This window comes from Schistocerca piceifrons, chromosome 1 (genome assembly GCF_021461385.2).
Source record: "Schistocerca piceifrons isolate TAMUIC-IGC-003096 chromosome 1, iqSchPice1.1, whole genome shotgun sequence".
NCBI lineage: Eukaryota > Metazoa > Arthropoda > Insecta > Orthoptera > Acrididae > Schistocerca > Schistocerca piceifrons.
In genome coordinates this window covers 355,711,744-355,731,922 of record NC_060138.1, presented here as the reverse complement: position 1 = coordinate 355,731,922, position 20,179 = coordinate 355,711,744, and the positions used below count along the sequence as shown (strand labels likewise).

The 20,179-nt window shown below is 43.2% G+C and overlaps 1 protein-coding gene across 1 annotated transcript in view; it reads right to left on the bottom strand.

Annotated features, from left to right (window-relative positions):
• LOC124721087 overlaps window positions 1-20,179 on the bottom strand; it is a 213,365-nt gene that overhangs the window by 88,273 nt on the left and 104,913 nt on the right. Inside the window, exon 2 of the mRNA XM_047245932.1 lies at window positions 9,599-11,787. Coding sequence (XP_047101888.1) covers window positions 9,599-11,787 — 2,189 coding nt within the window. The remainder of the gene's footprint in view (window positions 1-9,598; window positions 11,788-20,179) is intronic.

The following is a 20,179-nucleotide window of genomic DNA, read 5'->3' as shown; positions in this document are numbered from 1 at the left end:
CGACACCAGTTTCCGCTACAGTGACAGTCTCATATAAAAATATTTCACAGGTAAAGAATTTGGGTTACAAATCTGTAGAAACAAAATCCTATAAATATAACAGCGTCCAAAAAATTTTCGCCAGCATTGTGATACATTCATGCATATACACACATTTCATAACTCTTAAAGTACGATTCTTGGTTTCCAAGAACCTTTTTCACAAACCATAGTCCCTAACCACTACTCATTATTCCTTACCTTATTCGTCGACACTTCTTCAATATTTCATCATTACAGATATGTAGCATAATCAAATAACTCATATAGCATCAGCTTACTGATCATAAACATACCGCAACAGCATAATACACATAGTCATCATAATAATAACATCATAACACCTCAGTCAACTCTCAAAATCGTCGTAGCTTCCTCCAATAATTTCAAAACCTAAAAAAATTCTCTGCTCATGTCAAAAGTGTCATCTACCTCAAACGCACTTTAAAAATCATAATCCCATACCAAATACATCATTCAAAGCTCTCGTAGTATCACAATGGTTCCGAAAAAATATGAACAGTTCACAAAGTACAGGCAAAATACAATTTCGTAAGTGTGAAGTTATCCAACTGTGTAATTGCGTAAACATGTGTCACTGATGTAGTAAAAAAAATGTTTATCTCTCAGTTAAATGATCAGATAGTTGTGTAATTCTGTCTTAGAGAAATATGGTACCGATGTGCAAAGTTGTATAAGCAAATACCATATTAGCTAGGGCTCCTTGTGCTTGCCAAACACATGGTACACAAAGTAAGCGTGTACCCCCCTGAGGATTAATGTAATTATACCCTCAGGTGTTACAGATTACAACAATGGAATGAAATTATTACAGAAAACCTTTGTATCATTGTACTTCAAATATCTTTAAAAATAAATGTTTTAAGTATAAAATTAATCACACAAATACGTGTACTGTAGCGCTAAACTGTGCGTCTTGTTGTGAGATAATCTCTGTGGAAGTGTCGTAGTTATTGTCCTCCGAAAGCTAAGTTCTGCAGAAGTCAATGTACTTACCTCATGATAAACAAAAGTGAAATGCTTTGCGTATAGATATCTTAGTTATTACGCTTATTGCCGTGATGAGGAAAGTACTGTGCTGTAACGTATTGTTGTCCTACGGAAAAGGCTGTCTCCTTGTAGCTATAGCACAAAAGTTATTACTAAAACATGTTTTACTTTCCAGAATAATTCAGAAGAACTGTGCAGATATAAAACAGAAACACCGCAAAAGCAACATTGTAAATTGTCACTCATTAGTAGCGTCGTGATAAAACCGTGTAGCTGTCACATAAACTAACCACTGTGTCATCTGGTATCTCACAGAAAGTACTTTAATTCAGAATGTATTTTCAAGTAAACCAAAATGTTGCATTAAAATCTCATTAGCAGTACTGGTAAATGTTCTAAGTATGTGAGCCTTATAGTCGTTACGTAATCGTGCAACTAACAAGCAAGAATGTACAAATACAACACTGTGTCGTCTGTTCACTATAACAATGCATTCGTAATTTCTGTTTAAAAATGTTCCCTAGGTTCTAGACTGGATATTTAACTTCAAACATTGTTGTATGTTAACAGGTTCTGAGTCTGACAAAGCATACTAGCAATGTAAAGTGAAAAGTTATATGGCAAAGACAAAGTTAAAAAGCAGATTATCTTTAAATAAACGGTTTTACATGTGAAATGTGGTGTAAACCTTTACTCTTCCTAGTACGCAGAGTTTCAACTTCAACGCAATTATCATGTGGTATACGTCGGATTCTGTAAGGTCCATTGTAAACTAGAAAGAATTTGTGACTCAAGTGTTTCGTCTTATGTGACAATGAAAGAGCTTTAATGAGAACTTTCTGACCAATATACAATTTCTTTGCATTTGCTTTACCGTGTAGTTCTCTCCTTTTGTCTGCTGCAGATTTTATATTTTTAAGAGCCAAATCAATTATGTCTTTGTGTCGAAGTTTACGTGTATTCGGGAAAGGTACAAGCTCTCTGATTCTGTTCGGTGGTTCTTCATTCTTCAGTACAAGAGTAGGTGGTAAAGCAGCGGAATCATGAGGCATTTCATTCAGCACGTTTTGAAATAAGTGTAAATATCTGTCCCAATGCTGATGCTTTCTGTGAGAATAAAGTCTGCAAAGCTTATTGATTTCTTTCATAATCCGTTCGGAGGGGTTACAATGTGGTGAGTACAATGAAATAAAAACAGGTTTGATTTTATGATTGCGAAGCATGCGTGACCAAACAGCAGATCTGAATTGCGGTCCGTTATCTGAAATGACTTTACTAACGTGTCCAACTTCACGTAAGAAATTTTTAACAAAGGCGTTGGATACAGACCGTCCAGTGGCTTTACGTAACGGTGTGAAAGAAACAAATTTTGAAGTAAGTTCAACAGCGACTAGAACGTACGAAAATCCATTAGACGTTCTGACAAGCGGTCCCAAGAGATCAACAGAAGCAAATTCTTTTAATTTAGAAGGAATGATAGGAAACGGCGGAGCACGATGGGAGATAGTAGATGGTTTCGCCTTTTGACAAAGTTTACAAATAGACAAGGCTCTTCGAATTCTCTTTTCCATATTGTTAAAATAACAAGTCGTTCGAATAATATGATAACATTTTCGTGGGCCAAAATGTGCGTAGCTGAAATGAATGTACCAAATGAGCTTATTAACAAAATCGTCAGGAATGCAAAGTACCCATAGCTTGTCATCAACAGTGCAGCGTTTGAACAGTATGTTGTTTCTAACGAGATAATAATGCCGAATCTGTGTGTGTGTCTTTTCATGCCATTTGCTCTTGATGTCTTTCCAAATCGGATCTTTATCTTGTTCATGAGCAATGTCCTTTAAAGATGTGGTGATGAAGTTTTCAAAGGCGACTTTCTGAATGTAAAGAATACTGAAATTTTTCTCGAGGTTGCCTTCTGTGTTACTTTTCTCCAGCCCAGCAGGTGCGCGTGACAGTCCGTCCGCAACAATGTTCTCCTTGCCGGGAATGTAGACTATTGTGAAGTGGAATTCTTGCAGAAACAATGCCCAACGTTTTAACCTGTCATGATTTAATTTTGAAGACATAAGAAATTGTAATGCACGATGATCACTGTATACTTTTACGTGCTTACCAGAAAGAAAGAAACGGAATTTTTTAAATGCCCAAACGATTGCTAAAGCTTCTAATTCAGTAACGGAATAATTTTTTTCAGATTTTGTTAGCACTCGGCTAGCAAAAGCAATGGTTTTCTGAACAGTAGTGTCATTCTCTGTGGCTTCTTGAAATAAATGGGCACCAAGACCGACTTTAGAAGAATCCGTGCTAAGGCAGAAATCTTGTGACAGATCTGGATGAGCTAGTATTGGCGCGTTAAGTAGCGATTCTTTCAAAGAATTGAATTCCAACTGTGCTTGTTCGTCCCAGTTCCAAATAGTATTTTTTCCAGTGAGAGAACCAAGTTTTGGTGTAACAAGAATTTGCATATTCAGAAAACGACGGTAAAAATTTACGAGACCTAGAAAACTGCGGACCTGTTTTTTTGTGGATGGAACTGGAATGGCTCTGATTGCTTCTAACTTTTCAGGATCCGGCTGAATGCCTTCAGAAGAAATAATATGTCCCAAAAACCTCACCTTTGACCTACCGAATTCAGACTTTTCCAAGTTAACTGTAATTCCAGATTCTGTTGAGGATGCGATTATGTTGTTCCCATGAAGCTTCTGCTATTAAAATATCGTCCACATATAAGGTGATGTGACGTTTTAAGAACTCAGGTAATATGGAATTTAGCCCGCGAATGAATGCTGCCGAAGAAATGTTCAAACCGAAAGGAAGTTTCCGAAACCGATAACAAACGCCGAAACAAAGGAAAGCTGTGTATTTTCTACATTCTGGATGAAGATCGATCTGATAAAAGCTGGATCTGAGATCAATGGAAGACAACACTTTTACACCATTAAAATTTTGAAGAAGTTCTTCCAACGTTTGCGGCCTGTCTGTTTCAGGAATAATGATAGTATTGATTTGTCTCGAATCTAAGACAAGCCTGATCGATCCATTTTTCTTCTGAACAACATGTAATGGATTGTTGTATGAGCTTACTGCAGGCTCAATAATGCCCTCGTCAAGCATAGATTGTATTTCTGTTCTAACACGGTCCCTATAATGTGCTGGAATTACGTATGGTCTAACACAAAAATAAGTATGCTCACGAACACGAAATTGGTATTGAAATCCCTTGATTGTTCCTGTTTTGTGAGTAAAAACTGTGGAATGTGCTTGTAAAATCTCAAAAAGGTCCTGCCTATCAGTGTCCTTACAATTCTCAAGTGTTTGAATTTTATTCTGAATTAACTCATTAATTTCAAATATGCCGTCGATATCATCCCTGTCAGTACTTGCAGAGTGATTGTTAGCGTCTAGTTCCGTAGAAAATTCCGAACTGTTGTCTAACAGAAGGTAAAGCCGATTAATTTCCTCGTCATGGTTTGAGAGCCAATCTTCAAATTTCAAAGCTATTGACTTACCTTCTTTCTCTAAACTTATTTCAGCATCGTGAAAGTTTAAGATTGCTTTGTATTCATTCAAAAAGTCTACTCCCAGTATAATTTCCGTCGACAATAATGGAACAATGAGAAAGTTCATAGAGAAGCTGTGGCTTTGACAAAAGAATTCTAAATTGGTTTGTTGGCGTACATCTACACTTTTTCCAAAGATTGCAACTTGTAATTTAATCTTACGTAACGGAAGTGTGGGGCAATCGTTCGATTTGTTGCATTTGCTAAAAGCTGTTTCACTAATTACTGAAATGGGACTGCCAGAGTCAAGTACTGCCGTAAATTTTACGTCATTTACAGTAATGTGAATCACAGGATATGCAATGTTGTTATGTTTTATGTCGTGTTCCTGGAGTAAGATGTCCCTAATGTCTTCCATTTTTACGTAATTACTAGCTACGGCAGCTGCGTCGTCAGTTTCATACGTATGTTTTGTGGCTGCCAGCGGTATGAGTCATTGCCTATTGTCTCTTTGTTGCCGCGCGTCGTTATTGGGATTTGGAGACCTAACTTCTACAAATTCACCTCCTCGAGAGGGCCCTGCTCTGTTTGAATCCCGCCAGTTCTGATGCAATTCAGGTCTGTCGTTACGATCATATCGTCTGTCGTCATGTCGGTAGATTCCATAGTTTCTTTCTTGTCGGTCACGTGGTGGAGAATTTCTCCCTGAATCGTAACTGTGCGCTGGATCGTTGCGTCTAAAGTTATTCTGTCTCCCGTAATAATAATTGTTTTGGTTCCCATATTGTCTGTTTCTCTGATTGTCTCTGTGATAGTCATTACTGCGGAGAGGTGATCTTTCCCTGTAATTATTACTACTCTGCCAACGATTGTCATATGGGTGGTGTCTGTTTTGGTCACGATATGTGTTGTGAGAATAGCCTTGTCGTGTCCAGTTTTTATTTCTTTCATCGCGGAATTGTGACGAATGTGATCTGTAATTGTTGTGCTCCTGTTTTCGGGCTCCGCGATTGTCAGTGTCAATTTCCAGTTCTTGTAACAGTCCCTGAAAAGCTTCAATGTCGTCTTTGCAACGTCCTGCTAAAATAATATGTCGTAAATGTTCAGGCAATTTGAGTAAGCAAATGCGGATGAGTTCTGAGGGGCTGTATGGGTTTGAAAGATACTGATTCTTATGCAACATGTCTTCAAAATATGTCACAAGACTGGAAAATTCAGATTGTTCGAAATGTTTCATCATTATGTTGCTATGTTTTACTCGGTCTTGTGTAGCTTGAGACCAATAGGAAGGCATGATAAAAATCTCCTTCACTGTGACAATCGTGAATGACCGATCGCATTCTTACAGCTGGTTCATTCTCCAAGTAGCCACACATAAATTCTAACCTGTGCTCCAATGACCAGTTGGGAGGAAAACAATGAGAGAATTGATGAAGCCACGCTTGTGGATGAATGTCGTTGCCAGAATTCTTAAATGTTTTGAATTTACGTGTAGTAATGAACAGCTTATAGTCAAAATCATCGTGTCGGCGAGTCGCATATCGGTCATTGGTAGGTCGTGTCGGCGGTTCCATCTCAAAATTCGGTGCACATTGCCAGTTTCTTTCATAACTTCTGAAATGCCCTGTGTTATTATTTTGCGTCTTTTCCGTATTTCTAAGTCCCTCATCCCGTGTTGGAGCGTGAGTGTCCTCTGAAATTTGTAATTTTTGTATCACTTGTGCCAACTGATCTTATACTTCCCGGATTTCTCTTTTGTACTGTATATTGATTTGATTTTGATTGAATTTCCTAATTTGTTCGCACTCTTCTGTGTCATTAAAGACTACTGGTTTTGTGTCATTCAGATTATCATCTACCTTCGTAGATAAATTAGTAAACTGATCCGAAAGTTCGGCTACTTTCTCCGATAGTGTACTTATTTCCTCAGTGTGTTTTTCTGAACCAAGTTTCAGAGTATCTACTGTGTCCTTTAAGTTTTCCTGAGTTTTTGCAAGTTGCATAACCGAATCGGTAGATGCAACTGAGTCAAATTTAGCTTGCAAGGTCTCATGATTTTCATGAACAATAGTTTGCAGTTCTTTTATGGCTGCTTCCTGATTCTGTAATGCATTTTCATGCCGCGAAAAAATAGGTTAAAATGCTCACAAATTTGTGTTTTTACGTCATTACAGACTTTTTGACATTTCGATTCAATGTTATGTAACTCAGTAGTTAAATCTTCACGTGTTTGTTCAAGAGTTTGTTCCAATGAGTCTAACTTTTTAAGATTTTGTTCCACTGTGTCTAACTTTTGAAGCTTTTGCTGTGTTTGTCTCTGATTTTGTTCCGTTGTGTCTAACTTTTGAAGCTTTTGCTGTGTTTGTCTCTGATTTTGTTCCATTGTGTCTAACTGTTGCTGTGTTTGTCTCTGATTTTGTTCCATTGTGTCTAACTTTTCAAGCTTTTGTCCCATTTGTTGCATTAATTGTAATAACAATGCACTGGTGTCTGAAACATGTTCCTCAGTGCTTTTCGGCAGTGAATTTGCACCAGCAACATTCACATTTTGACAAGCGGAAAATGTGTCTTGACTCATTTCAGAAAACGGTGAGGACGGAAAACCTGAATCTACAGTATTTGCAAAATTGTGTCCTGTCATTTCGGATTCCTGAGGCGAGGTGTTGCCCAGCGATCGATCGATAATGCTTCCCTGTTCACTACCTGTTTCACTGTCTACGCCATTGTTTGCAGCCCGCTCCATTTCCCTATGCACAGTTACCAAATTACTACTTTGAACGTCTGTTAATTCATTACACAGTGGTGCTGGCAAGCTACGCTCGTCGTCACTATTATTTCTCAGTTTACTTTGGAGCCTAGTGTTACGTTTTTCACACGCCATTATTGTCACAATATTTCACATGATAACACAGAAAAGCACAATTTGAAGAGAAAAAATAAGAGAACACATTAACATAACACTGAAAATAATATCTAGTTAATTGCAAGCGCAGCTGCGAAATACTTGGTGCAAATCTACATGCATGTCACAACTGTTTTACTGTACAACAATGAAAAACTGCAACTACAAAGGAGATTCTCTCTACAATTATGCGCTAGCAAAAAACAAAATCTACACTAATTACACAAACTACAAGAAAAAAATCAGAAGATTCCAGTGAGGTATCCTGGAAGGGTCGCCATATGAAACGACCCCTTTGAACAATTTATACAAGACTGTGCTTAAACTGACACACAATATTTTTAGCACAACGCAATCTGACTTTCAAAAATCCCTACAAAAGAATGGCCCTGACTAACATTAACCTATACGTTTCACAAATCACTTACCTCACAAAAATCTTGGTCACTCGAGCTACTGCAATAAAGCAAGCGCCACTACTGCCAGCTAAGTAAAAGATTCAAACTACAGAAGGCACTAACTACTGATAGGGATAGTTAGCAAATGAAAGATATTAATAGAGAACAAACAATGTATTTACCTTAATAGTCATAATATATATAGCAGTTCATGACAAATTACAAAACTCCGCCATCTCTCTCCCCACATCCACCACTGCTGGCGGCTCACCTCCAACTGCGCAACGCTACGCGCTGTTCACATCCAGCTGCCGCTGCCCAACACTACAATGGCAGACAACAACGCAAACTAGCCACAGACAGCACACAGCACAACCAGTGATTCTCACACAGAGTGCTACGTGGCGTTACCAATAAGAGAACCTAAACAGCCTACATACAATTGGACAAATATATTATACTAGGACTGACATGTGATTACATTTTCAAGCAATTTGGGTGCATAGATAGAGAATGTGCTGGCCATGGCAGCAGTCGAACATTTTCTGTATCCAGAAAGGACCGTACAGGACCTGCAACATGCGGTCGCGCATTATACTGCTGAAATGTAGGGTTTCGCAGGGATCGAATGAAGGGTAGAGCCACGGGTCGTAACACATCTGAAATGTAACGTCCACTGTTCAAAGTACCGTCAGTGCGAACAAGAGGTGACCGAGACGTGTAACCAATGGCACTCCATACCATCACGCCGGGTGATACGCTAGTATGGCGATGACGAATACACGCTTCCACTGTGTGTTCACCGTGATGTCGCCAAACACGGATGCGACCATTATGATACTGTAAACAGAGCCTGGATTCATCCGAAAAAATGACTTTCTGCCATTGGTGCACCCACGTTCGTCGATGAGTGCATCATCGCAGGCGCTCCTGTCTGTGATGCAGCGTCAAGGGTAACCGCAGCCGTGGTCTCCGAACTGATAGTCCATGCTGCTGCAAACGTCGTCGAACTGTTAGTGTAGATGGTTATTGTCTTGCAAACGTCCCCATCTGTTGACTCTGGGATCGAGACGTGGCTGCACGATCCGTTACAGCCATGCGGATAAGATGTCTGTCATTTAGAATGCTAGTGATACGAGGCCGTTGGGATCTAGCACAGGGTTCCGTATTACGCTCCTGAACCCACCGATTCCATATTCTGCTAACAGTCATTGGATCTCGACCAACGCGAGCAGCAGTGTTGCGATACGGTAAACCGCAATCGCGTTAGGCTACAATTCTACCTTTATCAAAGTCGGAAATGTGATGGTACGCATTTCTCCTCCTGACACGAGGCATCACAACAACGTTTCACAAGGCAACTCCGATCAACTGCTGTTTGTGTATGAGAAATCGGTTGAAAACTTTCAACATGTCAGTACGTTGTAGGCGTCGCCACCGGCGCCAACCTTGTGTGAATGCTCGGAAAAGCTAATCATTTGCATATCACAGCGTCTTACTCCTGTCGGTTAAATTTCGCGTCTATAGCACGTCATCTTCGTGGTGTAGCAATTTTAATGGCCAATAGTGTATTATAGTATCTCCTGTGCGAAAGTGAAACACTTTTTTTAAAAATGTCCTGTATAAACAGGTCTAAAGAAACTCAGATACGCCATTTGAAGGCTAGTTTCAGAGTGAAGCAAGTCTGGGAAAGTTGCAGTAATACATAAACTGAATGCCGCTTCGTAACAGCGTCTGTTACTCACCGGAGTAGCCGAGCCTGGCGATCCAGGGGAAGGAGCCGAGTTCTGCTTTGCTACCGCCGACGATGCGGTCTTCGAGCAGCGTGGCGCACTCGCTGGGCAGCAGCGACCTGTTGGGGTGTTTCTCCGGGTCCCCGCGATGCTTGGAGTCACCATTACTCGCCTGGTGGTGTTTCTCCACGGCGCGTTCCTCCGTCCAGCGCTTTCCGCCGTGGTTGCCAGTCTCTGCGGAATCGGGGAAGACGATAGCGTCGTCATTGTAGGCAGATGGCGGCCGGCTCGTGGTCGTCGTGGTGGTAATCGCCTTCATCGGCCTCTTGGTCGTTGTGGTCGTCGTCGTCGTTGTTGTTGCCGCCGTTGCGTCGTTGCTGTGTTCTGAGGGCGTCGACTCTGTCTCGTTTTCAAGAAACTCTGGAGGCAAAAGTGGGATAGGGTTTGGTCGTCTCTCGTCCTCTGGCAGAGTCTGGGAATGTTCGACGTCTGGAAATGAATGGGGATGATAACCGTCAGAGTGTTGATGGTGGTGGTGGTGAGGATTGGAAGGGAACGGATGCTCGGGGCCGTGTATCTGGTGCGGCCAGTCGGGTACTGGGTTTGGGTGTGGATTCTGCGATACTCGACGTGTGTCGTGTCGTCGTTCAGATTCGGGAAGAGCACGAGGTGGTGGATTCTCGTGTGGTACTCTACCTCTGCCGTGCTGTCGCTCACGGTCAGTAGCATCACGATTTGGTGGCTTCCTCTGTGCCACTCTGTCTGTGTTCTGGTGTGGTTCAGGTTCGGTGAGACCGTGATGCGGTGAGCTCCCCTGCGGTGCTCTGCCAGTGTTGCGCCATCTGTCTGACTCGTTGGGACCACGATTTGGTGGCTTCTCTGGCGGCACTCCTGCTGTGTCGTGTAGTCGTTCAGGTTCGTTTACTTCACGGTGTGCTGGCTTTTCCTGTGGTGCTCTGGTGATATCGTGGCGTCGGTCGGATTCGAAGATGCTGCGATGTGGCGAGTTATCTTCATGTGGAGAGCTGATATGTCTGGGTTCTTCCTTCACACCGGGCTTCAAATGGGGAGTTTGTGCGTGCGGTGGAGTTTCGTCACGATGGACTGGCTTCTCCTGTGGTACTGCGCTGGTATCGTGGCGTCTTTCAGATTCGACGATACCGCGATGTGGAGGGTTACCTTCGTGTGGAGAGCTGGGTTCTTCCTTCAGAGCAGGCTTGAAATCGGGAGTTTGTGGTTGCGATGGAGTTCCGTCACGATTGTCTGGCTTGTCCTGTGGTACACTGCCGGTGTCGTGGCGTCTTTCAGATTCGATTATTCCGCGATGTGGGAAGTCATCTTCTTGTGAAGAGCTGAAAGACGTGGATTCTTCGTTCAGAGCAGGCTTGAAATGGGGAGTTTGTGTGCTGCTTTCGCGCTGAGCCGTATTCTTGCGGCTTTTGGTGGTCCCGCGGTTATTAGTATACTGAGTCTGCGGTTCTGTAGGACTGAGAGTCCAGGAAGAGAAGGGAGAATTCGTCGCTCCAGAGGAATACGGGTCACTAATAGTTCTCACTGGCGACGTCGGCGTCGCTGTGGGCGAGATTCTGATGAAACCATCGTCCGGTCCACGAAAATAGCCAGGGTTACTTCCGTAATCGAAGCTGTGATGACCGTCGTAGTGCGGCGAACTGGAGGAAGTAGTCGTCGGTCGGTACACTCGTCTGTCGTACTCGTAGTGCGGCGAACTGGAGGAAGTAGTCGTCGGTCGGTACACTCGTCTGTCGTACGGCTGTGATGTGGCGTCATTTCTGCCTGCAGACCCAGGTGCAGGCACCCGGTAAGCGTTGCCGCGTTGTCGGAAGGGGACCTGTAAAGAAACTTCGTGGCCACCGGGCGCAGTCGCGTGCCAGAGGTCCGGCAGGTCGAGCGCGTGGCTGTCGTGCGAGATGTCGTTGTCTTCGACGGTGGGCGGCCTCTGCGTGAAGGGCAGGCGGCGCGCCAGCTCGTCGCAGCAGACGTAGGGCCCGGCGTCGCCGCGGGCGCAGGCGGCGGCCCTCAGCAGCGCGGCAGGGGCGCGCGCCGCGGCGGCGCAGGCGCTGCTCTGCACGCACCAGCAGCCGGCGGGCGGCGCCACGATGACGCCCGCGCCGCGGGGGCGGCCGGCCGACTCTGCGGGCAGGCCACACGAGCCGTCACTCTCGTCAACAACACTGCAGCGACTGGCCAAAATAAGTTCAGTTCCTCTCTAGCCGTCAGCAGCTTGTCAGTCTACACTAGCGTCCAAAATTAATTTTCGCATACGTGTTAACTTTCAAGTAATACAGCTCTATGAACCTTGGACCACATATAGAGAACACTGCTATAGTATGGTACAGATGATAACTGAAAGAAAGACGCAATGAGATGAACAGAAATGATTTTTTCCAAAGACAATAATTACACTCAACTCACCACCATTCATGACGGGTCATGATTCCTGAAAGGGTGTGTGATGACCACGAACGGACCGCCGAGCGGTTCTAGGAGCCTCAGTCTGGAACCGCGCTACCGCTACGGTCGCAGGTTCGCATCCTCCCTCGGGCATGGATGTGTGTGATGTCCTTAGGTTAGTTAGGTTTAAGTAGTTCTGAGTTCTAGGGGACTGATGACCTCAGCAGTTAAGTCCCATAGTGCTCAGAGCCATTTCAACCATTTTTGAACCACGAACGGCAGTGTATGCTCTGCAACGGGCTCCCATTTTGGACACCGGGTTGGTAAGTAGTTTTTGTGGCAAGGCGTTCCATTCCTCTACTAGCACGGTTGAAAACTGCTCAGTCATCGTTGGTGCTTGCGCACGTGCTACAGTACGTCTCCCCAAGATATCCCACTCGTGTTCGATGGGATGTAAGTCCGGGCAATGCTGGACATACCATCATACGGCGAGAGGCGAGAATACGACATGCATCCAGCAACATTGTCGAACATGGTCGTTTTGGTGGTCCAGGTGTTTTAGTGTAGCGAGATATGACGTTACATGTGCACACTGACTTCTAAATCTTTAAACACGGTATTGTGTGTATGGAACTGGGGACCTAGAAACGACGGAGAGGCTCCGTCCTCGCCATAGCCTCAGTGGTTCACAATCCCAAAAAAGGCTACAGCAGTTCACTCACCTCATATATGAGGTCATCATTTCCCTAGAACTTAGAACTACTTAAACCTAACTAACGTAAGGACATCACACACATCCCTGCCCGAGGCAGGATTCGAACCTGCGGTGGCGTCGTTCCAGACTGAAGCGCCTAGAACCGCTCGGCCACATCTGCCGGCCTCCAGGAATCGTAATACGAAGTAAACATAGCGATGAACTCTGGTATTAGAGCTCTTGTTTATTCATAACTAAAAAAAAAGCTCTACATTTTCCCTCAAGTTTTTTGCCTGCACGTTTTGTCTTTTCGAAAGTTTCATAAATATGTCTCTATTGCCTATCAACCTCTCCATCAGAAACGTTCTTTATTACATTTCACAATTTCATAGAAATCTGTAGGTTGTCGAAGAATAATATTTTCCAGTGATTTAAAACGTTTCGCAGAATCTTTGACGAATCGGCTCTTTAATGACGCCAACAGTTGGTCGAAAACTTCAGAATATGGTTTTATGATAAATTTTTCGGTTTTACTATTCACGTATATCGTTTATTTTTTAGTTCGAGTTACACATTTTTTTTTTTACAATATGAATAGTTTTCTGTATTATCTTCGATTCTGTATAGTTGCGTCAGAAACCGGTCGTTTCTGTATCCGAACTACCCATCACAACTTTCTGAAATTTCACTAGCCGGCAGCACTAAAGACAAAGCACCGTCCGATGAAAAATAATTTCGTTAATTCTTTTTATATTATAAAACCAGGGAGCGATTTGCAGCTAAGCGCATAATACACTGAAAAACGTCTGTTACTGCCCTCTTTAGGTAAGCGCCTAGAATAAGTATCGGAATACGCTGTGAAACAAAAAGAAGGAAGTATTGGGCTTACCTACGCCACTTCTTCTAGTTCTTTTTTTTTTAGGTTAATCTGGACATGTATTTTCATAAGTGCAAGTGTAGCTGTAACTGTTAAGTCCGTAAGACGAAGCTGTGAGGAAATAAGTTCGGGAGAGAACGTTGATAGAGCTTCTATCCCGATCCGAATGGCTCCTACACTGTACCTCTCGGTGATTGGCAGCGATCCCATAGCTCGGGTATGCTGCTCTCCAGTTTGGGACGGCAGCGTTTCCAAATGTGCACCTGCAAGCTACACCAGTATGTTAAGGTTAGCAACGCCACCACACGTTCGTGATGCTACTGCTCCACTTTGGGATGGCTGGCTACCGTCTGAGGCAACTGTCCGGCGCCCTGGAGAAGACAGGAGCTCTCCCAGAAGTAGGAGAGAACTCTCACTAAGATGTAAGTATGTCTTTGTAACTGCAAGCAGCTCCTGCTCAGTGTACGTATACTCCCCCAAATGCACAGTGGGTACTTTACCACTCTGAATTTTGTGAGTGGTTGAGTTACCCACTATACTCATACCAGCTGCCGGCCCTGTAGTCTCGTGCTGTGTAGTGTTGTGTAGCATAATGTAGTCTAGAATTATAAATTACAAAATCTGTGTTGTGGGGTAATTTTGGAAATTTGTGGTAAGTTCTATGGGGACAAACTGCTAAGGTCATCGGTCTCTAGGCTTAAACACTACTTAATCTAACTTAAACTAACTTATTCTAGGGACAACACACACACCCATGCCCAAGGAAGGACTCAAACCTCCGACGGGGACAGCTGCGCGAACCGTGGCAAGGCACCTGAGACCGCACGGCTAGCCCGCGCGGCTGTGGGGTTGAGTACAGCAATGCATGTGACAATACGTAGGTTGGAACTTAAATAGTGGCAACACTGCTGTAGAGACACTATGCAATGAGATCTACTATTGTCGCTGATGGCACACGTTTTCGACATACCTACCTTACCTCCGAGCAAATGGACTCGCCCATTCCACGTCACCGGCGTGCGCACAATCGAGGGAAACAGTCACCTGTGAACAAGTGGTCTAACGTAACGGTGCCACTATGTTTTACAAACAGGAATAATGGGGTTGGATCAAGATTATACACAGTATTACTGTTCGTTTTTTGAGCATCACCTGCGACCAGCTTTGCGAAAGAAGCGGCGACACTTTCTGCGCAACCCACCCATCATTTTGCATGACAATGCGCGGGCGCAAACAGCGCAAGCTGTGGCTGCTCTGCTCGGTCGGTGGGACTGGGAAGTACTGTACCATCCACTATACTCCCCGGACTTAACTCCTTGTGACTTTGATTTGATTCCGAAGATGAAGGAACCACATCTTGGCATTCGCTTCAAAACTGTTCCAGAGATTCGACAGGCAGTAGACCGCTCCATTCGCACTATCAACATAACAGGCTCAGCTAACGGTATACTACGCCTTCCACATCGTTGGCAACTGGTTCTACACAGCACTGGTGACTACTTTGAAGGACAGTGACAGGTGCAAACATGTAACTCTTTATGGCCGCGCGGGATTAGCCGAGCGGTCTCAGGCGCTGCAGTCATGGGCTGTGCGGCTAGTCCCGGTGGAGGTTCGATTCCTCCCTCGGCCATGGGTGTGTGTGTTTGTCCTTAGGATAATTTAGGTTAAGTAGTGTGTAAGCTTAGGGACTAATGACCTTAGCAGTTAAGTCCCATAAAATTTCACACACACTTCAACATTTTTTGAACAACTCTTTTTGTATTGGTTGTGAATATATAGTTGCCACTATTTAAGTTCCAGCCCTCGTAAATCTGTACGCCAGACGGACAAAGGGTAGTATGTAGATTTTTTTTAGTATAACTGTCTTATTTAGAGATTTCTTTTCTCATCAAACAAACTGAGTTACACTAACACATTTAAAATTTTGTGTTAGAATACTAATTCGTGTTCAACATTGCTCTATTCTTATATCTAGATAATAGGCCAAACAAGAATAGCAAATTAATAAATATCATCAGATTGTACACGTATCACGAAAATATTCGTGGGGTAGTCATAAAGTCGTAATGGAAGGGGCTGCACTATCGTACAAGACGGATCATCGTCACACAAGTTAAACAAAACAGCCAAGAGTTCAAGATTCGCCTGAAATTTTACAAGGAAGGAGAATGACTTTCACTTTAAATACCGGCTATCAAATAAATATAAATGAAAGTCAGGATGAAGAGATATTCACAACTACTGCATTGTGTGTGTGTGTGTGTGTGTGTGTGAGAGAGAGAGAGAGAGAGAGAGAGAGAGAGAAGCAGGGGTTGTGGAGTGGGGGGAGGTGTGGGGGGGGGGGGGGGTTAGAGGAGTGGGTAGACGTCGAGGCGAAGGGTTACAGACCTCACTAGAGTCACAATTTCTGTGGACCCCAGTGTTGTACGCGACATGTTGCGGTATAGCGATCACAGCGGAAAGAAAGAAACTGTACGACCGGCTTATGTGTCAGGGTAAGTCGTTAACTGCAATTACTCATGCGAATTCTGTGCCGGAGGGCGTACGGCGTCGATGATGGCACGAAGTGTTAATGTGTGAACGTATTGCACATCAGTGGACCTAGAAATATATGGTTCGAATGGCTCTGAGCACTATGCGACTTAACTTCTGAGGTCATCAGACGCCTATAACTTAGAACTGATTAAACCTAACCAACCTAAGGACATCACACACATCCATGCCCGAGGCGGGATTCGAACCTGCGACCGTAGCGGTCGCTCGGTTCCAGACTGTAGCGCCTAGAACCGCACGGCCACTCCGGCCGGCCCTAGAAATAACCTGATCTGGACTCTGGTCGAGATTTTCTGGATTTCAGAAGCACTACCCGAGTGGTGGATACCGTAACTCTGGCTGTATATGCAGGATACCCCTCCTAACAGTCGTCAGATGCATATTCTCCGCTATTTCGCCAGATACTTGCAATTTCGTTTTTGCAGTCTGTAGCTGGAGTCAGCCCAAACCAACACTGCTCATCATGTCTTTCTTGTGACGCTCATAGTAGACGGAAGGCGTCGGTTTGTTTCCCATTATAAACAAAATTATTTTTGAAGTGGAGTTTTACGTGTCCTTTCGATAGAGCGGTCCCACATTAGTGTAGTGTGATATTTGTTTTATGGATAGGTATTGACAGTAACATTAAAACACGATGAATAACCAGTACTCTAGCAGCGGCTGAGCAGCGCTACTGCGTGTTGGTAGCAGTCAGTGAGGGCGGGCCAGGGCAGTGGTGCCACTGCTGCAACCCTGGTCGTATTTTAATGTTTCTGTTAACACATATCGATAAAACGAACTAGACTAACTTGGGACCGCTCTATCAAAAGGGCAAGTAGAATTCCACTTGTAACGAGAAACAGTGACACTTTCCGTTGACGCCTGGCGCCGCATGAATGGCGTGATGAGCAATATAGTCAAACCTCCGTATAACGATTACCAATACAACGACAAGCCCGCGTACAGTGATAATTTTATGTGGCCCCGGCCGATGTCCTATATGTATTTCGTTAATTACCCCTCATTAGAACTATGAAGTAAATTTAGCAACACCCTGTTATAACGAAGACAGAATTTCGAGGAATTTACTGTTTCCTACCTCTAACAAGCTCACTATAGCGGTAGGTATTGTTTATTTAGCTACTAAGACTTTCGGGCGCTTCATTTCCAGATGCTACGCTACATACTACATTACTGTATTTATTTTAGCGGTAAAGAGAATAGCGTACAGCCGTGGGCGAGCTGTGCTGAGCGGCAAACGTCAAAGAGCTCCTTTGTTTGAACGAGTGTTTAGTTTGTCCGTTGTTGAGCTTCAGTAGCAGACAGACGTGTTTTGTTGGGCTCGTATGCAGCTTATCTCCGCGATTTTTGCAATCTGTGAATGTTTTTAGTTGATGTAAACGCTTTGGACTTAGCTTAGATTTGGATAATGGCTGGAATTCGGAAACAAATAAGACTGGAGACAAAAATAGATGTTTTCAAAGACACTTATAACGGAAAGAAACATATAGACGTGGCGATGAAGTATGGACTGCATAATCAACGTTATCTACATTCCTTAAAAAAAAAAAACGAAAAGAACAGAATAAAGTTTTGTAGGTGGCAAATTTAACCATTCAAGAAAATGAAGACGGCTGCTGCTGACGATGTGGACAGAGCTACACTGCGGTGGTTTAATGAGATGCGTGCGCAGAATGTATCAATTAATGGCCCGTTGATATGTCAAAAAGCCTTAGATTTCTCTAAGTTACTTGGCAATTCTAATTTTAAGGCAAGTAATGGATGGTTGCAAAGATTTAAGGACAGGCATGGGATCATTTTTAAAGTGATTTCAGGAGAAGAAAAACCAGCACCTTTAGGTGATGCAGAATTTTGAGGAAAAACACCATGTGTAAACTCGTACAACGCAGATGAGGACAGGGTAGTTTTATCATCTGATGCCACAGAAGACGATGGCCTTTAGAGAAGAAAAGTTAAAAGTGGGAAGCAGTCTAAAGTACCCCTAACTGTTCTTCTCTGCAGCAACGCGTCAGGGACACAAAAAGCGAAACCAATGGTGATCGGATCAGCGAACCCGCTGTGCTTCAAAACCTTAGGAGCTTACCAGATAAGAGTACACATACATTTTATTTTGTTGTTGTGGTCTTCAGTCCTGAGACTGGTTTGATGCAGCTCTCCATGCTACTCTATCCTGTGCAAGCTTTTTCATCTCCCAGTACCTACTGCAACCTACATCCTTCTGAATCTGCTTAGTGTATTCATCTCTTGGTCTCCCTCTACGATTTTTACCCTCCACGCTGCCCTCCAATACTAAATTGGTGATCCCTTGATGCCTCAGAACATGTCCTACCAACCGATCCCTTCTTCTGGTCAAGTTGTGCCACAAACTTCTCTTCTCCCCAATTCTATTCAATACTTCCTCATTAGTTATGTGATCTACCCATCTAATCTTCAGCATTCTTCTGTAGCACCACATTTCGAAAGCTTCTATTCTCTTCTTGTCCAAACTATTTATCGTCCATGTTTCACTTCCATACATGGCTACACTCCATACGAATACTTTCAGAAATGACTTCCTGACACTTAAATCTATACTGGATGTTAACAAATTTCTCTTCTTCAGAAACGCTTTCCTTACCATTGCCAGCCTACATTTTATATCCTCTCTACTTCGACCATCATCAGTTATTTTGCTCCCCAAATAGCAAAACTCCTTTACTACTTTAAGTGCCTCATTTCCTAATCTAATTCCCTCAGCATCACCCGACTTAATTAGACTACATTCCATTATCCTTGTTTTGCTTTTGTTGATGTTCATCTTATATCCTCCTTTCAAGACACTGTCCATTCCATTCAACTGCTCTTCCAAGTCCTTTGCTGTCTCTGACAGAATTACAATGTCATCGGCGAACCTCAAAGTTTTTATTTCTTCTCCATGAATTTTAATACCTACTCCGAATTTTTCTTTTGTTTCCTTTACTGCTTGCTCAATATACAGATTGAACAACATCGGGGAGAGGCTACAACCCTGTCTTACTCCCTTCCCAACCACTGCTTCCCTTTCATGTCCCTCGACTCTTATAACTGCCATCTGGTTTCTGTACAAATTGTAAATAGCCTTTCGCTCCCTGTATTTTACCCCTGACACCTTTAGAATTTGAAAGAGAGTATTCCAGTCAACATTGTCAAAAGCTTTCTCTAAGTCTACAAATGCTAGAAACGTAGGTTTGCCTTTCCTTAATCTTTCTTCTAAGATAAGTCGTAAGGTCAGTATTGCCTCACGTGTTCCAGTGTTTCTACGGAATCCAAACTGATCTTCCCCGAGGTTGGCTTCTACTAGTTTTTCCATTCGTCTGTAAAGAATTCGTGTTAGTATTTTGCAGCTGTGACTTATTAAGCTGATAGTTCGGTAATTTTCACATCTGTCAACACCTGCTTTCTTTGGGATTGGAATTATTATATTCTTCTTGAAGTCTGTGGGTATTTCGCCTGTTTCATACATCTTGCTCACCAGATGGTAGAGTTTTGTCAGGACTGGCTCTCCCACGGCCGTCAGTAGTTCCAATGGAATATTGTCTACTCCGGGGGCCTTGTTTCGACTCAGGTCTTTCAGTGCTCTGTCAAATTCTTCACGCAGTATCATATCTCCCATTTCATCTTCATCTACATCCTCTTCCATTTCCATAATATTGTCCTCAAGTACATCGCCCTTGTATAGACCCTCTATATACTCCTTCCACCTTTCTGCTTTCCCTTCTTTGCTTAGAACTGGGTTTCCATCTGAGGTCTTGATATTCATACAAGTCGTTCTCTTATCTCCAAAGGTCTCTTTAATTTTCCTGTAGGCGGTATCTATCTTACCCCTAGTGAGATAGGCCTCTACATCCTTACATTTGTCCTCTAGCCATCCCTGCTTAGCCATTTTGCACTTCCTGTCGATCTCATTTTTGAGACGTTTGTATTCCTTTTTGCCTGTTTCACTTACTGCATTTTTATATTTTCTCCTTTCATCAATTAAATTCAATATTTCTTCTGTTACCCAAGGATTTCTACTAGCCCTCGTCTTTTTACCTACTTG